The sequence below is a fragment of the Argopecten irradians genome, chromosome 1, assembly GCF_041381155.1.
Source record: "Argopecten irradians isolate NY chromosome 1, Ai_NY, whole genome shotgun sequence".
Lineage (NCBI taxonomy): Eukaryota > Metazoa > Mollusca > Bivalvia > Pectinida > Pectinidae > Argopecten > Argopecten irradians.
The window spans coordinates 29,904,138-29,920,838 of record NC_091134.1 but is presented as its reverse complement, the minus strand read 5'-3'; the positions used below and the strand labels follow the sequence as shown (position 1 = coordinate 29,920,838).

The window sequence follows — 16,701 nt, the reverse complement described above, 5'->3', positions numbered from 1 at the left end:
TTTTTTTCCGGAGGAGACCCTCGGACCCCCCTAACACCAAATTCTCGCGCCTTTAGGCGCTTGCAAATTCATCAAAATGCATCGTAAAACTCATCTCAGCCATTCTAAATCGTATTTTTTTTCCGGGGGAGACCCTCGGACCCCCCAAACACCAAAATCTCGCGCTTTCGGGCGCTCGCAAATTCATTAAAACTCATTTAAGCTATTCTAAATCGTAATATTTTTCCTGGGGGAGGCCCCGGACCCCACAAACACAAAAATCTCGCGCTTTCGGGCACTCGCAAAATCATCAAAATACATTGTAAAACTCATCTCAGCCATTCTAAATTACAATATTTTTCCCCGGAGGTCACCCTCAGACCCCTAAAACACCAAAATTTCGCGCCTTCGGCGCTCACACGCTAATTTGCGCATTCTTTAATTTCCTTTAAGCGGGGGGGGGGGGGGGGGGGGTTACAAAATATTGAGGTCCTTTGCCCCCCCCCCCCCCCCCCCCCCTTACGTTTCATCATCCCTACGCCACTGAATATGTAAATGCATGCATACGCATAAAATAATTGGAAACCTGCAAAAAGGTATAGAAAACTGTGCCCGAGTGATTTTCGGAGGCAGCGCTCCACTACGACACATAGGGACCAATTCGTGCCCGGTCGAAAGGTATAGTAGGCCGGGTACGTATATTCGTTCCACTTTTCTCCTCCGTCTCCTGTTAGATATCTCTATTGAGTCGTAGATTGTTGTATTGCTTCTAAATTTTGGCAAAACATGCAAAAATTGTACATTTCAGTTTAGCAAACCTATCTGAAAATGATAATGTTCTCATTTGTTTTGATCACAAATGTATATTTTATCTACCATCTTCGTATCATTGATAAATGGTTGTAATTTGCGCTGGAGAGGGTTTCATATAAGTTTAATTACTTGTTACCGGTTTTTTGCATTAACAAAATATGTTTATTTAAAAGTTAACTGTAACTTTATATCACAGATAAAAAAAAAACATTAATGTGAAACTATACCCCTTCGTGGGCCTCTTCTGGTATCAAACAATGTAATTAACTCTCGCCACCTGGTGGAAAACGCGCCTATTTACCTGGGTTTAGGTCACGCGGTAAATAATTGAGTCATCGCTTCCACAGGTAAACAAAACAAAGAAAATTGCAATATATAAAAATAAAACTAACTCAGGTTTCAAAATATATTTTCTCACAAGTGGGACACGTTGAGGAATTGTGTGAAAAATAAATGATTCATATTTTGTCGTTGAATTTATAAATGCTTCCGGAGTTACCAATGAGGTCCTACAAGGAAAACTAATTGTAAAAGTCAGGTAAGTTAAATGCTGACTGAAAACTTCAATTGACTTTCTTATTTTTCTATTATTATTGTTAAGTTCCAATTAAAAGTACAAAAGAATCACTGATAATTGCCCATGGTGAAGTAAGTGACCATGCATATCTATAAGTTATAACGGATATATAATGTTTACCTGTCATCCCTAAATGGGCCCCTGTCATAATATTATACACACCTGAATCACACCTGGGGCATGCGCAGTAGATAAAAGCGTCTTTTACCTTATTCGAATAGGTGATCTAATATAGGACGCCATTTTGAATTTAGTCGAAGCGACAACACACTATCCCTTTGTGAATATCGTGTAGACGACAAGGATTCGGAGGATGTGATGTTCATGTTGAAATAGATCAAACTTTTACAACATGGGTTTGTATACACGGCTATTGTTTGTAGGTTTTACCTTGACGCTGTATGCGTCGTGGTGCGGAAGTGTGTCGCAGTCGGGCGTTTTCCACTGGCTAGTAGAGGATCGATTCGACGAAATTATGGACAGAATGTCGTCGGTTACAGCAGATAACTGTAGGTCCAAACCAAAAGACAAACTCCGCCTGCCAATGGAAACTGTTTCACAGTTACCCCGGTACAATATGTTGCTCAGTACCGTGATTTACTCGAACAGATCACAACTTTTACATCTACACAACATGGCTCTAAATCGAGCTTTTTTCTACAGTTTCATATACCAGAGGCAGAACAGGTCTGAAGATTTCATGAACCAACCTGGTTTGCAGTACCTGTATATGGCGGCTACCGCCGACGTGACGGGGAGCGAGGGGTTTATAAACGGATCAGCTCTGTATTTCGATAATCATTGTAGTTACCCCCAATGGTACCTCTATAACGGTGTGGAATTCAACAAAACACTTCCCCTGTTTGGGCCTCGCGCGTGGAGAACCGATGATTATAACGAGCCGACTAATTGGTTACGAGAACCTACTAACAACACTGTGGACATTCACGATTATGGCGCAGGAACTATGAAAAATTATACAAGTGATGCTTTCAAAGCAGCCCCCTGGTACTCTGCGTGGCTTCCGGACGATGACAAAAGCCAGGACTCCCTCAGAAAGTTTACCTATTTCGTAAATGTCAAGTTTTCCAATGCCACTGGACAGTTCACCCACAAGGAATTTGAAGGGATCGATTTTTTCGGCCCCCCTCAGCCTGGTCAGTCCGACAGGGGTGTATCCCTCCCAGTCGAATGGACGATGCCATATTTCGACTGTGGCCGTTCCAACAGGTGGATCGTAAGTGCTCACTCACCTGTTGTGGAATATATGCCTAGATACTCCAACTGGACCCATCTCCGTAGACCCAGGTAATGACCAGAAAACACGTGTAATTAGTTACAATATGCAACTTCCGGAATCCTTATAGCATAATGTACTGTTTCATCCAAACCTCTTCTATACAAAATAACTAATACTGAATCAAATTTACCCGGCGCCCAACTTGATGCTTTGTATCACATGTACACTGTACCTACTCCAGCCACCCTTTCACAAGCTCACGTTGAGAGGCCGTTGAGATTTTGGTCATAAAGAGACATTAGATTATGTAGTAATAGTAAGCCAATGTTGTGTATACCAATGTCCTTTTTTGTTATCTCCTTTACAGATTTGTCGCTGTGGTGACCCAGGATATTGAATTCGAGAGAATAGACTTCAACCCCTGTCCTAAGAGTGAGGGAAACCCGGACCCGAACTACTTCAAGGACACTGCCCGCTGTAAACCTACAACCATGGTACGCATTTACTCTCTCCGCCATATTATCATACGATTAGTAAATGTGTTATAAATCAATACCATTATGTGCAGTTCGGGTAACAAGTTAGTCTTAAGGATGCATACATTAAAATTGGAATTATTAATATTGGAGCATTTAACGAAAATTTTGTGCTGTTAGCTTGTACAATACTAAAAATATATCTCTCTCCGCTAGTTTTCCTGTCTCAAGAGTACCTTTTTAGATACAGATCTTGTCAAAAAAGTAACATCCCAACAGGCTTTTTGTTGCAGGAATAGCCTACACAAAACTTGTACTTAATTAATTAATGGCATATATATATGTTACCTGTCTTCTTACATATAAGCCTCTCTTGACTGTGACATTCGTATCTTCTATGATAAATACACTATGATAAAATTGCAACCCTACATATCACCGTGACATAATCGTCATTTTTTGACGGCGTTCACGTAAACAGAAGAAGAAGAAACAGATATTGTAATACAAATTAATATAGCTCTATTAATACGTGAATTCTGTCCATTTTTTTCATCATTTATCCATTGGTTTTATGTAATAATATTTTGTATGGTAGCTATGTAGAGGAAATAAGCTCCTCTGAATTGCCATATTCAGTCAGCGAATTATACCTTATTGGATATAAATGTTGCGTCCCTACTTGGGACCCTTTATATCATTTCGTCACTACTTGGGACCCTTTATATCATTGCGTCACTATTTGGGACCCTTTATATCATTGCGTCACTACTTGGGACCCTTTATATCATTGCGTCACTACTTGGGACCCATAATATCATTGCGTCACTACTTGGGACCCATAATATCATTGCGTCACTACTTGGGACCCTTTATATCATTTCGTCACTACTTGGGACCCTTTATATCATTGCGTCACTACTTGGGACCCATAATATCATTGCGTCACTACTTGGGACCCATAATATCATTGCGTCACTACTTGGGACCCTTTATATCATTGCGTCACTACTTGGGACCCTTTATATCATTTCGTCACTACTTGGGACCCATAATATCATTGCGTCACTACTTGGGACCCTTTATATAATTGCTTCACTACTTGGGACTCTTTATATCATTGCGTCACTACTTGGGACCCATAATATAATTGCGTCCCTACTTGGGACCCATAATATCATTGCGTCACTACTTGGGACCCTTTATATCATTGCGTCACTACTTGGGACCCTTTATATAATTGCTTCACTACTTGGGACCCTTTATATCATTGCGTCACTACTTGGGACCCTTTATATCATTACGTCACTACTTGGGACCCTTTATATCATTGCGTCACTACTTGGGACCCTTTATATCATTGCGTCACTACTTGGGACTCTTTATATCATTTTCGTCACTACTTGGGACTCTTTATATCATTGGTCCACTGGCCTAATACATTGCGTCACTACTTGGGACCCTTTATATCATTGCGTCACTACTTGGGACCCTTTATATCATTGCGTCACTACTTGGGACTCTTTATATCATTGCGTCACTATTTGGGACTCTTTATATCATTGCGTCCCTACTTGGGACCCATAATATCATTGCGTCACTACTTGGGACCCTTTATATCATTGCGACACTATTTGGGACCCTTTACATCATTGCGTCACTATTTGGGACCCTTTATATCATTGCGTCACTATTTGGGACCCTTTACATCATTGCGTCACTATTTGGGACCCTTTATATCATTGCGTCACTATTTGGGACCCTTTATATCATTGCGTCACTACTTGGGACCCTTTATATCTCAAGTATGCCAACCAACAGCACACACACCGGTCGCGTTTAATAGGGTAAACCAGTCGTCCCAAAAACGTACAAACTAGCTAAGCGTTAAGACATTCAATTTTATAGACTATATGTGCACTTAGCCAAGGGACAGAACCCAGAGGGACAAGCGCTCAACTCAGGCCAAAAATGAAGCGTTGTCCAGGTAGACCGATATGGAGAAAAGAAAAGATCACAAAATTAATCCATTAACGCCATTCTTTTAGAACATCTCGAGATACCAATTACAACTTCTATTGAAACATATCTTGATCATATACACTATGAAGTATATTATTCAAACAAACGAAGACTCCTGTTTTAATCATGTCGACCATATTGACTGAATTCCAATGTACCATTCTTCACGCTACATGTCCTCGGAGAGTTGGAGACCCTATAGCTATGCCCTTCGATTGCGTCGAATAATTTCAAACTGCGATCTTTGTCTACGCATTGTTACTATTGATCATGAACTCATACTAATACATTTTCTTGAAATATCAAAATACTCGAATGAATAACCTGAATTGTCGTGGAAGGTCAAAAATACCCAATTTTTCGTTAGCTATTGATGGTATGTACGTTTAGTATACGACTGAAGACTCGGTTCTAATACTTTTTTATATGTATTGTTCTAGCTGCAATATTGCAGCTCAAAAGACTTTAAGACAGAAAATGGTGTCGTTTTTAGAGCTACAATTGATGCCTATTACTGCTAATGGAGCAAAGTAATGATTATGCAAACCATTATACAACGTTTGTTTGCATATTATTGTACTTGTTTGATATAGCTTACCTACTAGGCAATAAAACTGAACCATATTAAATATCAAATTCTCATCAAGGCATTATTTTTTTTTTACATAATACATATGAAGATCTTTCTGAAGGGAATTTAGACGGCAAGTTCACAAATTGTGAATTTGACGTCTTGTGAGCGGTACGGTAGATATTAAGAATGGTAGTTATGTAATCATGACTATGAGTTCTAGGACATTGTGCCTCTGTTTCAAAACGCAATGGTGTTGAATACGATTGCTGCATATATATTTTACGACAAACTTTTGGCGGGTTTTTGTACCATCGAAATAAAGTGCATCCACTTTTGAAAATGTTTGAATTTAATCAAGATTTTCCTCCTTGTGGATTTAGTGCAAACACGTGGTGAGAAATAGCAAAGTTCTATTATTAATGTGCCAATCCGTACAATGTCTTGTGTAGGTATCTGTCCATATTGGTAGGCATCGTGGCCAAGCGTCCGTTGCCATAGCGTTGCATGCGGTTTATGGACATGATTGGTATCCTATTCCGCGCGGTACATTATGGCAGACGACCTCCGGCTTTATGATGAATGAGAAACTATCATATTATCGACCAACGGCAATCGTTTGGCCGTCCGCGCCAGGCAACACATTGTCCAACGAGAATAGAGCGTAAATTATAGCGGGGTAACCACAAATCTATAATTAATGAACTGAAAGACAAAGCGAAAACTAATAAATACGACGGTACTTGGTGACTTCATTACCATTGTTAACGCCAACATATAATAGTACACATAACATGTGTTAGATACAGATTTCCGGATTATCCGCATTTACAGACGCACCGACGCGCTTGTGTATCCGTGATAGATGTGGTAGGTTTATCACCATCTACGTGGACAAGGCAAGTTATCATCACTATAGCAACTGGATGTGTATGTCTGTAGTAGTTGTGTTCAAATCGCCATTAGATATAATGTATATCGATCTACGTCAATATAGTTCGCTTGGTTGTGCTAGAAGACAAAGGTTAATTATATATAACAGTTATTATGGACGATGATGTTCTGAAATAGAAAAATCGGTTCGGACAGGTAAAAATAGCTAAAAACCAATGTAATTATATGCATATTTTTTCTAATTCCTTCGAGATATAAGGTATTAAATATATTTACTGTCTGTTTTCCAACACCATTGAAATTGTTTGGTTTTTTTTTGTCCAATGCAACACAAGCAATACATCACACTATATATCAATGTTGTAATGCAAGGTATTTGGACACCCTGAGATCGTCTTTTGAATAAACATCCCAGGGACAGCTTTAATAACGCGTCATTGATAACGTATTGTCCGTTTATTGTATTTTCAAATGACAGATGTGCATATTGAAAGGTTATATAGTCAGTCCATGTCCATTATTAAAAAATGGTTTCCAAATTAATATACCTCCACAACGAAGTTAGGAGGAGTGGGGTTAATTTGAGATTTTGAGAGTCCGGCCGTAGGTAAATTGTCTGGTAATCTAAATTATTAGGTCGATTTTAAAATCTATATCTTTATTTTCTTTCATAAATATGCCGGATAGTTCGTCAAATTTTAGTATAAAGCAAATTTTAATTAATTTTACGGTAAGATAAAATGGTAACCGACTTCTTGTATGAAAATATATAACTCGTTAGCCATTTATCGGAATTCCCCGCGTTGGGCCTCCATCGTAGCGGCCTCGCTAAATAAACGTTTCAGTGACTATGATTATAAAATTCGTGACGACGCCGTACACCCGCCAAATGCAGCGTGGTCATTTAGTAGAAATTGACAGGTAGGTTAGATTAATATATTCTGTCCATGTACGACAAAATAAGCCCTTTTAACTAATATATAATCACGTTTCTATCAATGGTAAACCTAAACAATTCAGCACTAATAAATCTCATAGACAGTAGCTTGAAGTCTTCCTTGGTTAGATTCGCGAATCTAACGAAACGGAACAGGATGTTTATTTTACGGGTGTCATAGCTTATAAGCGGTACGCACATGAAATGTTACGGTTTGATATTGAATAAGTCGTCACATGTCCTTTTTGATAAGACTTTAAATTTAGATTGGAGGAGTTTGGCGGTCTGAAATGTACAGTAGGCCTACACGTTTTTGATGGCCGTTTTCGTTTGTTCAAGTCGTCTTCCAAGAATGAATCCTGACGGACCTGCTTTTTTTATACCGGCCTGTCAGGGCTTTGTCAAGGCTCGTCTGAAAACGATTTAAAATCACCAGGGCCCTCTTTAATTCATAAACGAACAACTAGGTCCAACCAGTCAAACCGTATAATCGAAAAAGGCCTATGCAATTCAGTCTATAAGAGTACTTAATGATTTGCACACATTTCAGAAACAAACCAGTTCTAATAGAAATTACATTAGTTTGTTTTACTGTGATATGCCAGAAAAGTCCACTGTAACTAGTGAAATATATGAGAAATGTTCAAACTCGCTTACTGTCAGGCGTTACACGTAGTGGTCGGATATCTTGTATGCCGAACCCTGGCCATTAAAGAAAAAAAATCATTCAAGACTTATTCGGAAACCGAATCAAGATTTTTTAATTAAGAAATATATCATTAAACTATGATGAAAAGAAATATGAAAACAAATCATTTTTATTGTTTATTTATTTTAGTTAGGCCCTATTATATATTAGTTTGTTAATTTTTATATGAATTTTCTTACTACCAATTTCATTCTCAGAATGCTTAAAGAACTTAATAATTGTGGAGTCATTTCAGTGATTTTACTATTTGATTTCATTTTAAAAAATGATAGTCCAAACTCCTGATCAATGAATCACATCGCCTAAATACCGATTTTTTAGACATTCTCCTTTCTAGGATGAATCATATATGCGTGTCTGGGCGTCACAAGTAAATGTTTCTCAGTGGTTGGCGCATGCGCGGCGGGTATAGTTTTACAATAATGTCGCTCGATTTTAGCCGAGAGAAAGATATTGACAACATTGGATTAATGTTCATTGGATTAGAATAATGGTGATATAAGTTAAAAACTCGACGTGCTTCAAGCTAAATATCATCCCCTACTATAACATCCAGGTTATGTGTCTAAGCCGTGTTGATCGGACTAATTTTTGACACAAGGTCATTATTCGATGGTTACGGTCGTACACCTGATTTGGTTCCCACACCTTTATAGGGGACCTTTGCCAGTAGCGGAAAAGTCAGTCAGAAGGTGATATCTTTTCCGCTACTACAGTAGCTACCTTATTAAGATGTATGTTCTTGTCTTAAAATTACATTTCACCAACTCCTCAGTGGTTACGTATTGCATGTGTTTAACGTGTATGGGTAGAGTGTACATGTTGTACCTGCTTCATGGTATTGATCAACTATTTGGAATTTCAGCGATATCCATCAAAATACCTAACTATGTCGTGGAATTTGTCAATATTTCTTGTTATATGTTTTATAAGAATTGTAGCACAACACATTTGTATCATATTTTGCTTCGTGGTTATGTAACAGAACCAGCCTCACTGTCCCTTTAAACAGTGCCAATAAGATGCATTTTTTATCAACTTAGTTATGTCCAAGTACACTTAAGAAGCACACACATTTGTTACACAATTCAAACAAGTATTTCCAGGGAGTCAATAGATTCACTGACTACTTGAAATTATCCCAAATAGATATGGGTATCCAATATCAAAATGACATGTACCATTTGTTATTTCAGTGTGAGCCATTGAATGGGTATGGATTCCGTAGAGGTGGCTACCAGTGTGTGTGCCGGCCAGGATATTACTTTCCCTGGTGGCATGGTGGTCCATTCCTGGGAGACGAGATTGAGATCGCGACTGAAGATGAATATATGAACAACTTTGATTGTCTTCCTGTTGAAGGTTAGGGTTATCCGAATAGTGTTACATCTTTTAATTCCCTGCAGGAGAACTTGAATAGAAGATGAAAATAAGTGATAGAGCTAATATCACAAAAATCTAGATTTACTCTTAAGTTAACTGCCAAGTTAGACATGATCAGAGGATACGGATGTTTATGTTGAAACTCCATAACATTAAAAATAGAAGCTTAATTCAGATAGTTCAATCTAGTTGCATGAAATTCTATTACACTTTTGTATCAGCTTATCAGACCGCTCTAGGACATCAGTTTTTACTCTTTTTTTTTGTCGCCTGCACCACAAGATGAGTTTGATAATGGTCAAAATCCATCAATATTCGCAAGATTTAGTTATTTATGGTCCGATTTCATCCAAATTTTATATATTGCTTTATATCAATAAGATCTTAGATGGGTTCAATACTGGTCAAAATCCATCAATATTTGCAAGAGTATGGGACTTGATAACTTCATCTAATTATTAACAATATTTTCAACTGTAAATAACTATTTTTTGTGGTGCTGTGCAGGCGACACATCCACTTCCTTGGAATTCTTGTTAAGGTAACATAAATTTCTAAGCCAATGGAAATGCTTGTTACTCACAAGATTGAATATTGAGTTTTGATAAGAAAGATATATATAACTAATGTATTCATTATGAAAAAACTGCCTACAATTACAGAGCTTCAGGTGATACCAAATGAGATGCCGACGTTTGTTCAGAGGAGAAGGAAGAGATCAACTTTGGTGGCTAAAAAATCAACTTTGTTTAACATCATTACCTCACAGCAGAGTCCTAGAGTAAAGTTAGTTGCGAGGAGAGCTGTACCAAAAGACTCAATGAAAGAAAAGCTCAGAAATCGTAGACATATTCCGCGTTACGAAGGACAGTCCAAGAAAGTCAGAAATAAACGAGATTTATTTGATGCTGACAGGAGAGTTAAAATGGACAAGATTTTATTGAGAAAGGCCCAAACCAATTCTGGAAACTGTAAGACAAAGATGCCCTATGAACTTTTCCTTCCAGGAGATGTTGCATTTGGTGTCGAAAAACAATTTGAGGCTCAGGGACGTACAGCTCTCCGTCTGGCCCACTTCCTGTCTGACTTCTTGCAGAATGTTGATGAGTATGAGAATTTCGGCAGTATGACTGGTGACAGGCGTTTGAATGAAACGCATCTGTTTGGAGAAGTTATTGCTAATGTTATGTCTGATTTTAAAATCCTGGGCAGTGGTGTTTTCTTCGAGCGTTACAAATTTCGCATGTCGCCTCCGATAAACAATACTGATCCCAGATTTACCAACGGCATTGTGAGAGAGTTTTTTGGCCCCTATGCATGGAGGAAACAGACCAAGACGGGAGATGGTTTGGACGAGTTCTTTGCCGTAGATTCAGCTGGGTACTCTAGATACTACACAGATGAAGTGTGGTATAGAACAATTAAATCAAGATGGCAGACTAATTTCCATAGTCTCATTAAGTACACAGCAAAACCCATGGTGAGATCTGATGTTAATGGTACAAGCCTTGTCCGATTTGAGTACTATCCCATCCAATACTACGCACCAAAGTACGAACACGGAGAATGGCTGAGACCTGAGTTCAAATGTGATGACCGAGTTATGGACTGGGTAGTGACATACGTTGTCCCATTCTTTGGATTTAATGAGCTGAAGACAATGCTAGAGTTCAAGTAAGAAATTGCATGGTTCTGTAATATATGGAAAAAACAAACATCATAACTTATTGTTGCAAGATTTATTTTTGGCACATTCAAAAATAACTTTTTAAATAATAATACAAGGGGGGGGGGTGCAGGGAGAAAAGTCTGATGAATTAAATCAACTTAAGCAAATTAAAATGTTTGACTAGCTTTAATGTGTCTGTATCATATACACAATGCTTTAAATTAATTGATATGGCGGGGAAAATGCACAAATTTTAATTTTTGAATCACTTTTTATTTTGCAGAGGAGTTGTGAAAGTTGATGTCAAATTGGATTACCTGGATATTAACCAATGTCCCCAAGACTTCTATGTAGCCAACGCTTTCAAAAATACTGCAAAGTGTGACTTCAAATCCACTTATGTAAGTCCTATCATATGTAAAGCCAAAATAATTCTTCGATTTTTAGGTCATCTGAGAAAAATGTAGTTATGAGACAAACACTGTCAGCATCCAAAAAGTTTAGAATTGACTAAAATTTCAACTTTTCTCACATTAGTGCCATTTTTGGTTCTATATAGAATTGCATGCTCTCATTAGTCCTGGCTGACTTCCCTTAAAAGCCTAATGGGTGCAAGGAATCGCATATTGTTTATATGTCTTTATTTCATTCTGTATCTGAACTCATTTGACCGTCAAGGCCCACAGGTCAAATTCATGGAGTGGTGTGTTTTTCGATATTAAGGCTTATGTGTCAGTTCACACAAATGATTTTATGTTTTGTCATTCTAGCAAAGAGTTTGGTACATTACCAGTAATTTATGAATTATTTGGTATGGGATGATTTAGCATAATTAGTCTGGTACGCTGTCACCTAACATGGCAAGAAACTTATTTTGAAAACTACTTGCCAGAATTTAAGATTTCAGTCTAATTTTACCCAAAAGAGGAAAATTAACATTAAAACCGGGCAAGTTTTCACCAATTTTCACTTGCTCGGGAGCATATTTTACTGGTCTCGGGCCATCGGACCTTGGATTTTTCTTGCCCTGCCTTAACATGTGTCAAAGTTGTAGATGTAGTTTCTGCCCGATTTAAACTAATTCTAGTTTTCATCATGGACAATGATTGGTTGATGGTGGTTTCCAGAGTTAGTTGTTGGATAATGAATAAGAATTTTTTATTTACATTTGGTGTAATTCCAGATTTCTGTTTGGTTATCGTTTAGGCCTTGGTGGAATATGAATCAGATTTCTAGTTGATCCCCGTTTGGGCCTTGGTGGGATATGAATCCAGATTTCTGGTTGGTCATCGTTTGGGCCTTGGTGGGATTTGAATCTAGATTTCTGGTTGGTCGTCCTTTGGGCCTTGGTGGGATTTGAATCTAGATTTCTGGATGGTCAGCCTTTGGGCCTTGGTGGGATTTGAATCTAGATTTCTGGTTGGTCATCGTTTGGGCCTTGGTGGGATTTGAATCTAGATTTCTGGTTGGTCATCGTTTGGGCCTTGGTAGGATTTGTATCTAGATTTTTGATTGGTCATCGTTTGGGCCTTGGTGGGATTTGAATCTAGATTTCTGTTTGGTCATCGTATGGGCCTTGGTGGGATTTGAATCTAGATTTCTAGTTGGTCATCGTTTGGGCCTTGGTGGGATTTGAATCTAGATTTCTGGTTGGTCGTCCTTGGCACTGGCGGAATACTCACCTTAAATGGCTTGTGAGTATTCTCTGGTGGCAAAGATGAATGCCAGAGTGTTCATCACAGGATTTCAAAACCGTTTTATTATCCACTCTAGTAGTACAGTTGTGGTTCTCTGCTAGCATAATCTGAAGGACATCTTTAATCCTCCTTGACATACTGACAATAAGGTTATCATGGTTTGAATAGCAGATTTGTGATGATGCCTTGACATGGTGCTCTCAGATGACGAAAAGTACTGGAATTAAAGGGTTCAGAATAGGAAAAGTACTGAAAATTTTCAAAGAGTGCTTTAAAGGTGCCTGAATTTACCCTTAATCGTATTATACTAATATAATTTCTTCAAATGTGCAAGAAATTACACACACTCACTCACCAACACCTTAAAAAATGCTGGAGAAGTGTTTGAATGTCTGTGCATATCATGCTTGAATTTTGCAGTTATTTCCCTTATATGGAGAGGTTAATTGAGAGAGCTAAAATGAAGTTTTTATTTCAGTTTTAGAAGAAGAAAAAATATTAATTTTAGATATCGATGACACAATTTCTATTTTGGAAAATCTCTTTGTAGTGTATTCCCATTCCTGGCAAAAGATTCCAAACAGGATCCTACAAGTGTGAATGTCGCCAGGGATATGAGTATCCATTTAATGATCTGGCTTGGTTTTATGACGGCCAAACAATGGAGGAAGAATATTCTAAGAAATTGAAAGGAGAACCTAACAGGTAAACATATTCTGTATTTGCATTTAACAGAGTTATCTGCCCTTGTGGGTAGGTATTGATTGTGACACCATGTGTTTGCGAGCGTAGTATCATACTTTTCTAAGAAAACGACATGAATTGCGCTCACAAATTAATGACGTAACAATTGATACCTATGGGCAAGGGAGCTAACTCTGTAATATGTAAAGACGGAATTGTTAATTCAATATCTTATATATACTGCATGGGTTTTCCAGCTATTAACATCAGCTCAAGAGCAAACAATCATCCAAGTATAGTGGCTAAGCCATGCTTCTCATTAAAGGTCTGTAGGTTCCAACAGCTTAGCTTGGATACCTCCCAGTACACGATTGATAAATTGGTTAGAATGAAAGATATCACTGATTAAAAATTAATCTTCAATAGTTTGTATGTACTGAGTGGTGTAGTTTATTTGTTTACAAAGTAATGTTGTTTGTTTACAGGTACGGAACTCTCAAGTGTCGAATCGCTGGTGCTGCTTCTGTGGTTGCCAACTGGATTTTAATGTCTGGATCGTTCCTGGCTTTCCTCCTCCTCCAGCGCTGGTAGATCAAGATGGATGTTCATTGATACAACTGCAATTATTGTTGTTGCAAGTTTTTTTTTCAAGTGCCATATTGAAATTGGAATATTAAAATGCTCCATCGCCGACAGAGCATAAATGATATTCATTATTTGAACAATAATTGGTGTATTATCGTGTATATATTTGTCTAATTAACACAAAAAATAATATAAAATAATTTATTTTGCCATTAGTGCATGCACAATCAGTACTTCATTCCATATAGATTATAGTGCAACGGAATTTTTTCGGGATGCAATTAATTATTTTTCATATTTTTAACTTGAAGTAAAATTAGAAGCTCAAACTTTTCAATGTTGGTAATGGTGTAAAATAAGTAACTTTTGTAACTGAAGAAAAGTACTAAATTGTCTTCTCCTGTTTTTGATAGTGAAAAAATACCATTTGTCGGTGATGGAGCATCTTTAAACTAAATACAAAACACTAAAAATGTGTGTTAATTTAAGTGGTATTTAATCAGATGAACAAATATTTCTGATAGGTTAAGAAAGTTCAAAATTTCAATATTGCAAGAATATTTCAATATCATTTGTTCAGTTTTGATGCCCTACAGATTTTCAATGAAAAGTCATATTTTTATTTTTAATTTTTTTCAAACCTGATTTTGTAAGTAATTGGTACAATGTTAAAGTGTAACTCCAAGCAGTGAAATAAATGTTTGGGGTGTGCGTGCTTGTCAGAGAGGTATGCATTGTACAGAGAAGAGTATATTTTTATAATGATAAACAAATTCCTATGCAAATGTGATATATGTTTAGTTAAAATGTATATAATCATAATCTGATTGTAAATATTTGTATATTTTGTATATATTAGTACAATGTATATAATTTGTCCTAGAATCATAGCTCAAAGCAGAAGTCCATTCCCATCAAACATTGTAAAAGTTTCAGTCTATTGACTGCTCGCCAGAAGGTATGTAGCCATACCTTGTGATCGTACACACACGTGTACCTATTCAAAGTCAGTGCAAATGTTCTAGTATATACAATGCACAAGTCGCACAAGAAAACCTTAATTTAAAGTGATCTACATATATCACAAATGGATTAGTTTAACCTACAAAGTTATCAAGTTTATAGTCCTAAGACTACAGAAATATTGTGCATTTTTTTAGGCTTTTGATAATTTTTTAAGATAATTTTCAACAATCTGTTTTGATTTACATTGTTGATTTTTATAAATTTCTTTGTTTGATACCAAAACATATGATAAAATATTAAAAAGTTATGAAAGTTTCTTAATTAGTGGAAGATTGGATTTGAGATTTATCAAATTTATATTAATATCAATCATCCTGTATTTTGTGTAAGAATGTGTGTTTAAATGTGATAAATGTAAATGATTTTGTGAGAAATATGAAAAGTGCTAGGGGATTTTTTTTCCAAGGTTTCATCGCAAATATCAAGAAAGAATTATTTCAAATTGCTGAGGAATTCTTCTGTAAATACATGTAATATAAAGGATGTGTGTGTAATATCTCATTGACATTCCTCAGATTTATCCCTTCAAAATAATCTTATGCAATGCTTTAGTTATGGGGAATTAAGTGAGAGAAAACCAGCCCATTTCACATAGATTTATTTGCTCTTTAGTAATCAGATAAACCTATTTAAGTAATATAATGATATATTAAAAAAAAAAAGTTAAAAAGATTAGCCTTTATCTTCAGGAGTTATCTACTCGTAGTAAACGGGAAAACATTGACATGTATATCAAATGTCACAGTTTACAGGGCCTTTTCCCAATAAAATTCAGTCAATTTATGTCTCATTATATTTTCATTGTTTATCTAATTCGGTTAGTGCAATGGTTTTTTTTCACAATTTTAAAAGATATCTATTTGTTTGGATCAAACTTATTTGAAACAATTGTTCAGGTATGGAATCTGTGTGAGATCAATGTCGGGCTAGTCGTTTTCACCTTACATTGTTAACATTGTATAGCAGTATGTAATGGTCTAACTTACTCTATATACATTCTCTTGTTTTCATCATTTTTGTTTATAATATCATGCCTTTTTTCTACAACAAATATTAATATTTTTTCATTCAAGTCTTTGAATGGAGATAATTTTTATATAAATGATTTTAATAAAAATTGAAATAAAAGTGAAGAGTTTGGTTATTTTGTTGTTTCGGTGATAGTCAGGAAAGCCAGACTAAGGTGCTGCTTTCCTACTAGCAGTAACAGTTTCAACATTTGTGTTTTAAAGTTGCTCTTTGCGTCAGTCAGAACACAGAATGGTGGAGAAGTGTTAGCTGCAATATTGTAGCTCAAAAGACTTTTAGACAGATAATGATGTCGTCTTTAGAGCTACAATTGGTGCCTATTACTGCTAATGGAACAAAGTAATGGTTATGCAAATCATTATTAAAACGTTTGAATGCATTTTATCTTATTTGTTTTATATCGCTTACCT

At 36.7% G+C, this 16,701-nt stretch overlaps 1 protein-coding gene across 1 annotated transcript; it reads left to right on the top strand.

The window, feature by feature from the left end:
- Positions 1-1,560: 1,560 nt before the first annotated feature.
- LOC138323474 (uncharacterized) lies at positions 1,561-16,390 on the top strand. The gene is made up of 7 exons (XM_069268122.1): positions 1,561-2,677; positions 2,977-3,103; positions 9,415-9,580; positions 10,264-11,275; positions 11,554-11,671; positions 13,518-13,672; positions 14,137-16,390. The coding sequence occupies exons 1-7, from the start codon at positions 1,722-1,724 to the stop codon at positions 14,240-14,242; spliced, it is 2,640 nt and encodes an 879-aa protein (XP_069124223.1). The 5' UTR covers positions 1,561-1,721; the 3' UTR covers positions 14,243-16,390.
- The last annotated feature ends 311 nt before the right edge of the window (positions 16,391-16,701 follow it).

Bases quoted from the DNA above. Each gene is read 5' to 3' on its own strand.
- LOC138323474 (XM_069268122.1), top strand. From the start codon at position 1,722: ATGGGTTTGTATACACGGCTATTGTTTGTAGGTTTTACCTTGACGCTG. The intron at 9,581-10,263 runs GTTAGGGTTATC...CTACAATTACAG, and splicing joins TGATTGTCTTCCTGTTGAAG to AGCTTCAGGTGATACCAAAT. The intron at 11,276-11,553 runs GTAAGAAATTGC...TTTATTTTGCAG, and splicing joins AAGACAATGCTAGAGTTCAA to AGGAGTTGTGAAAGTTGATG.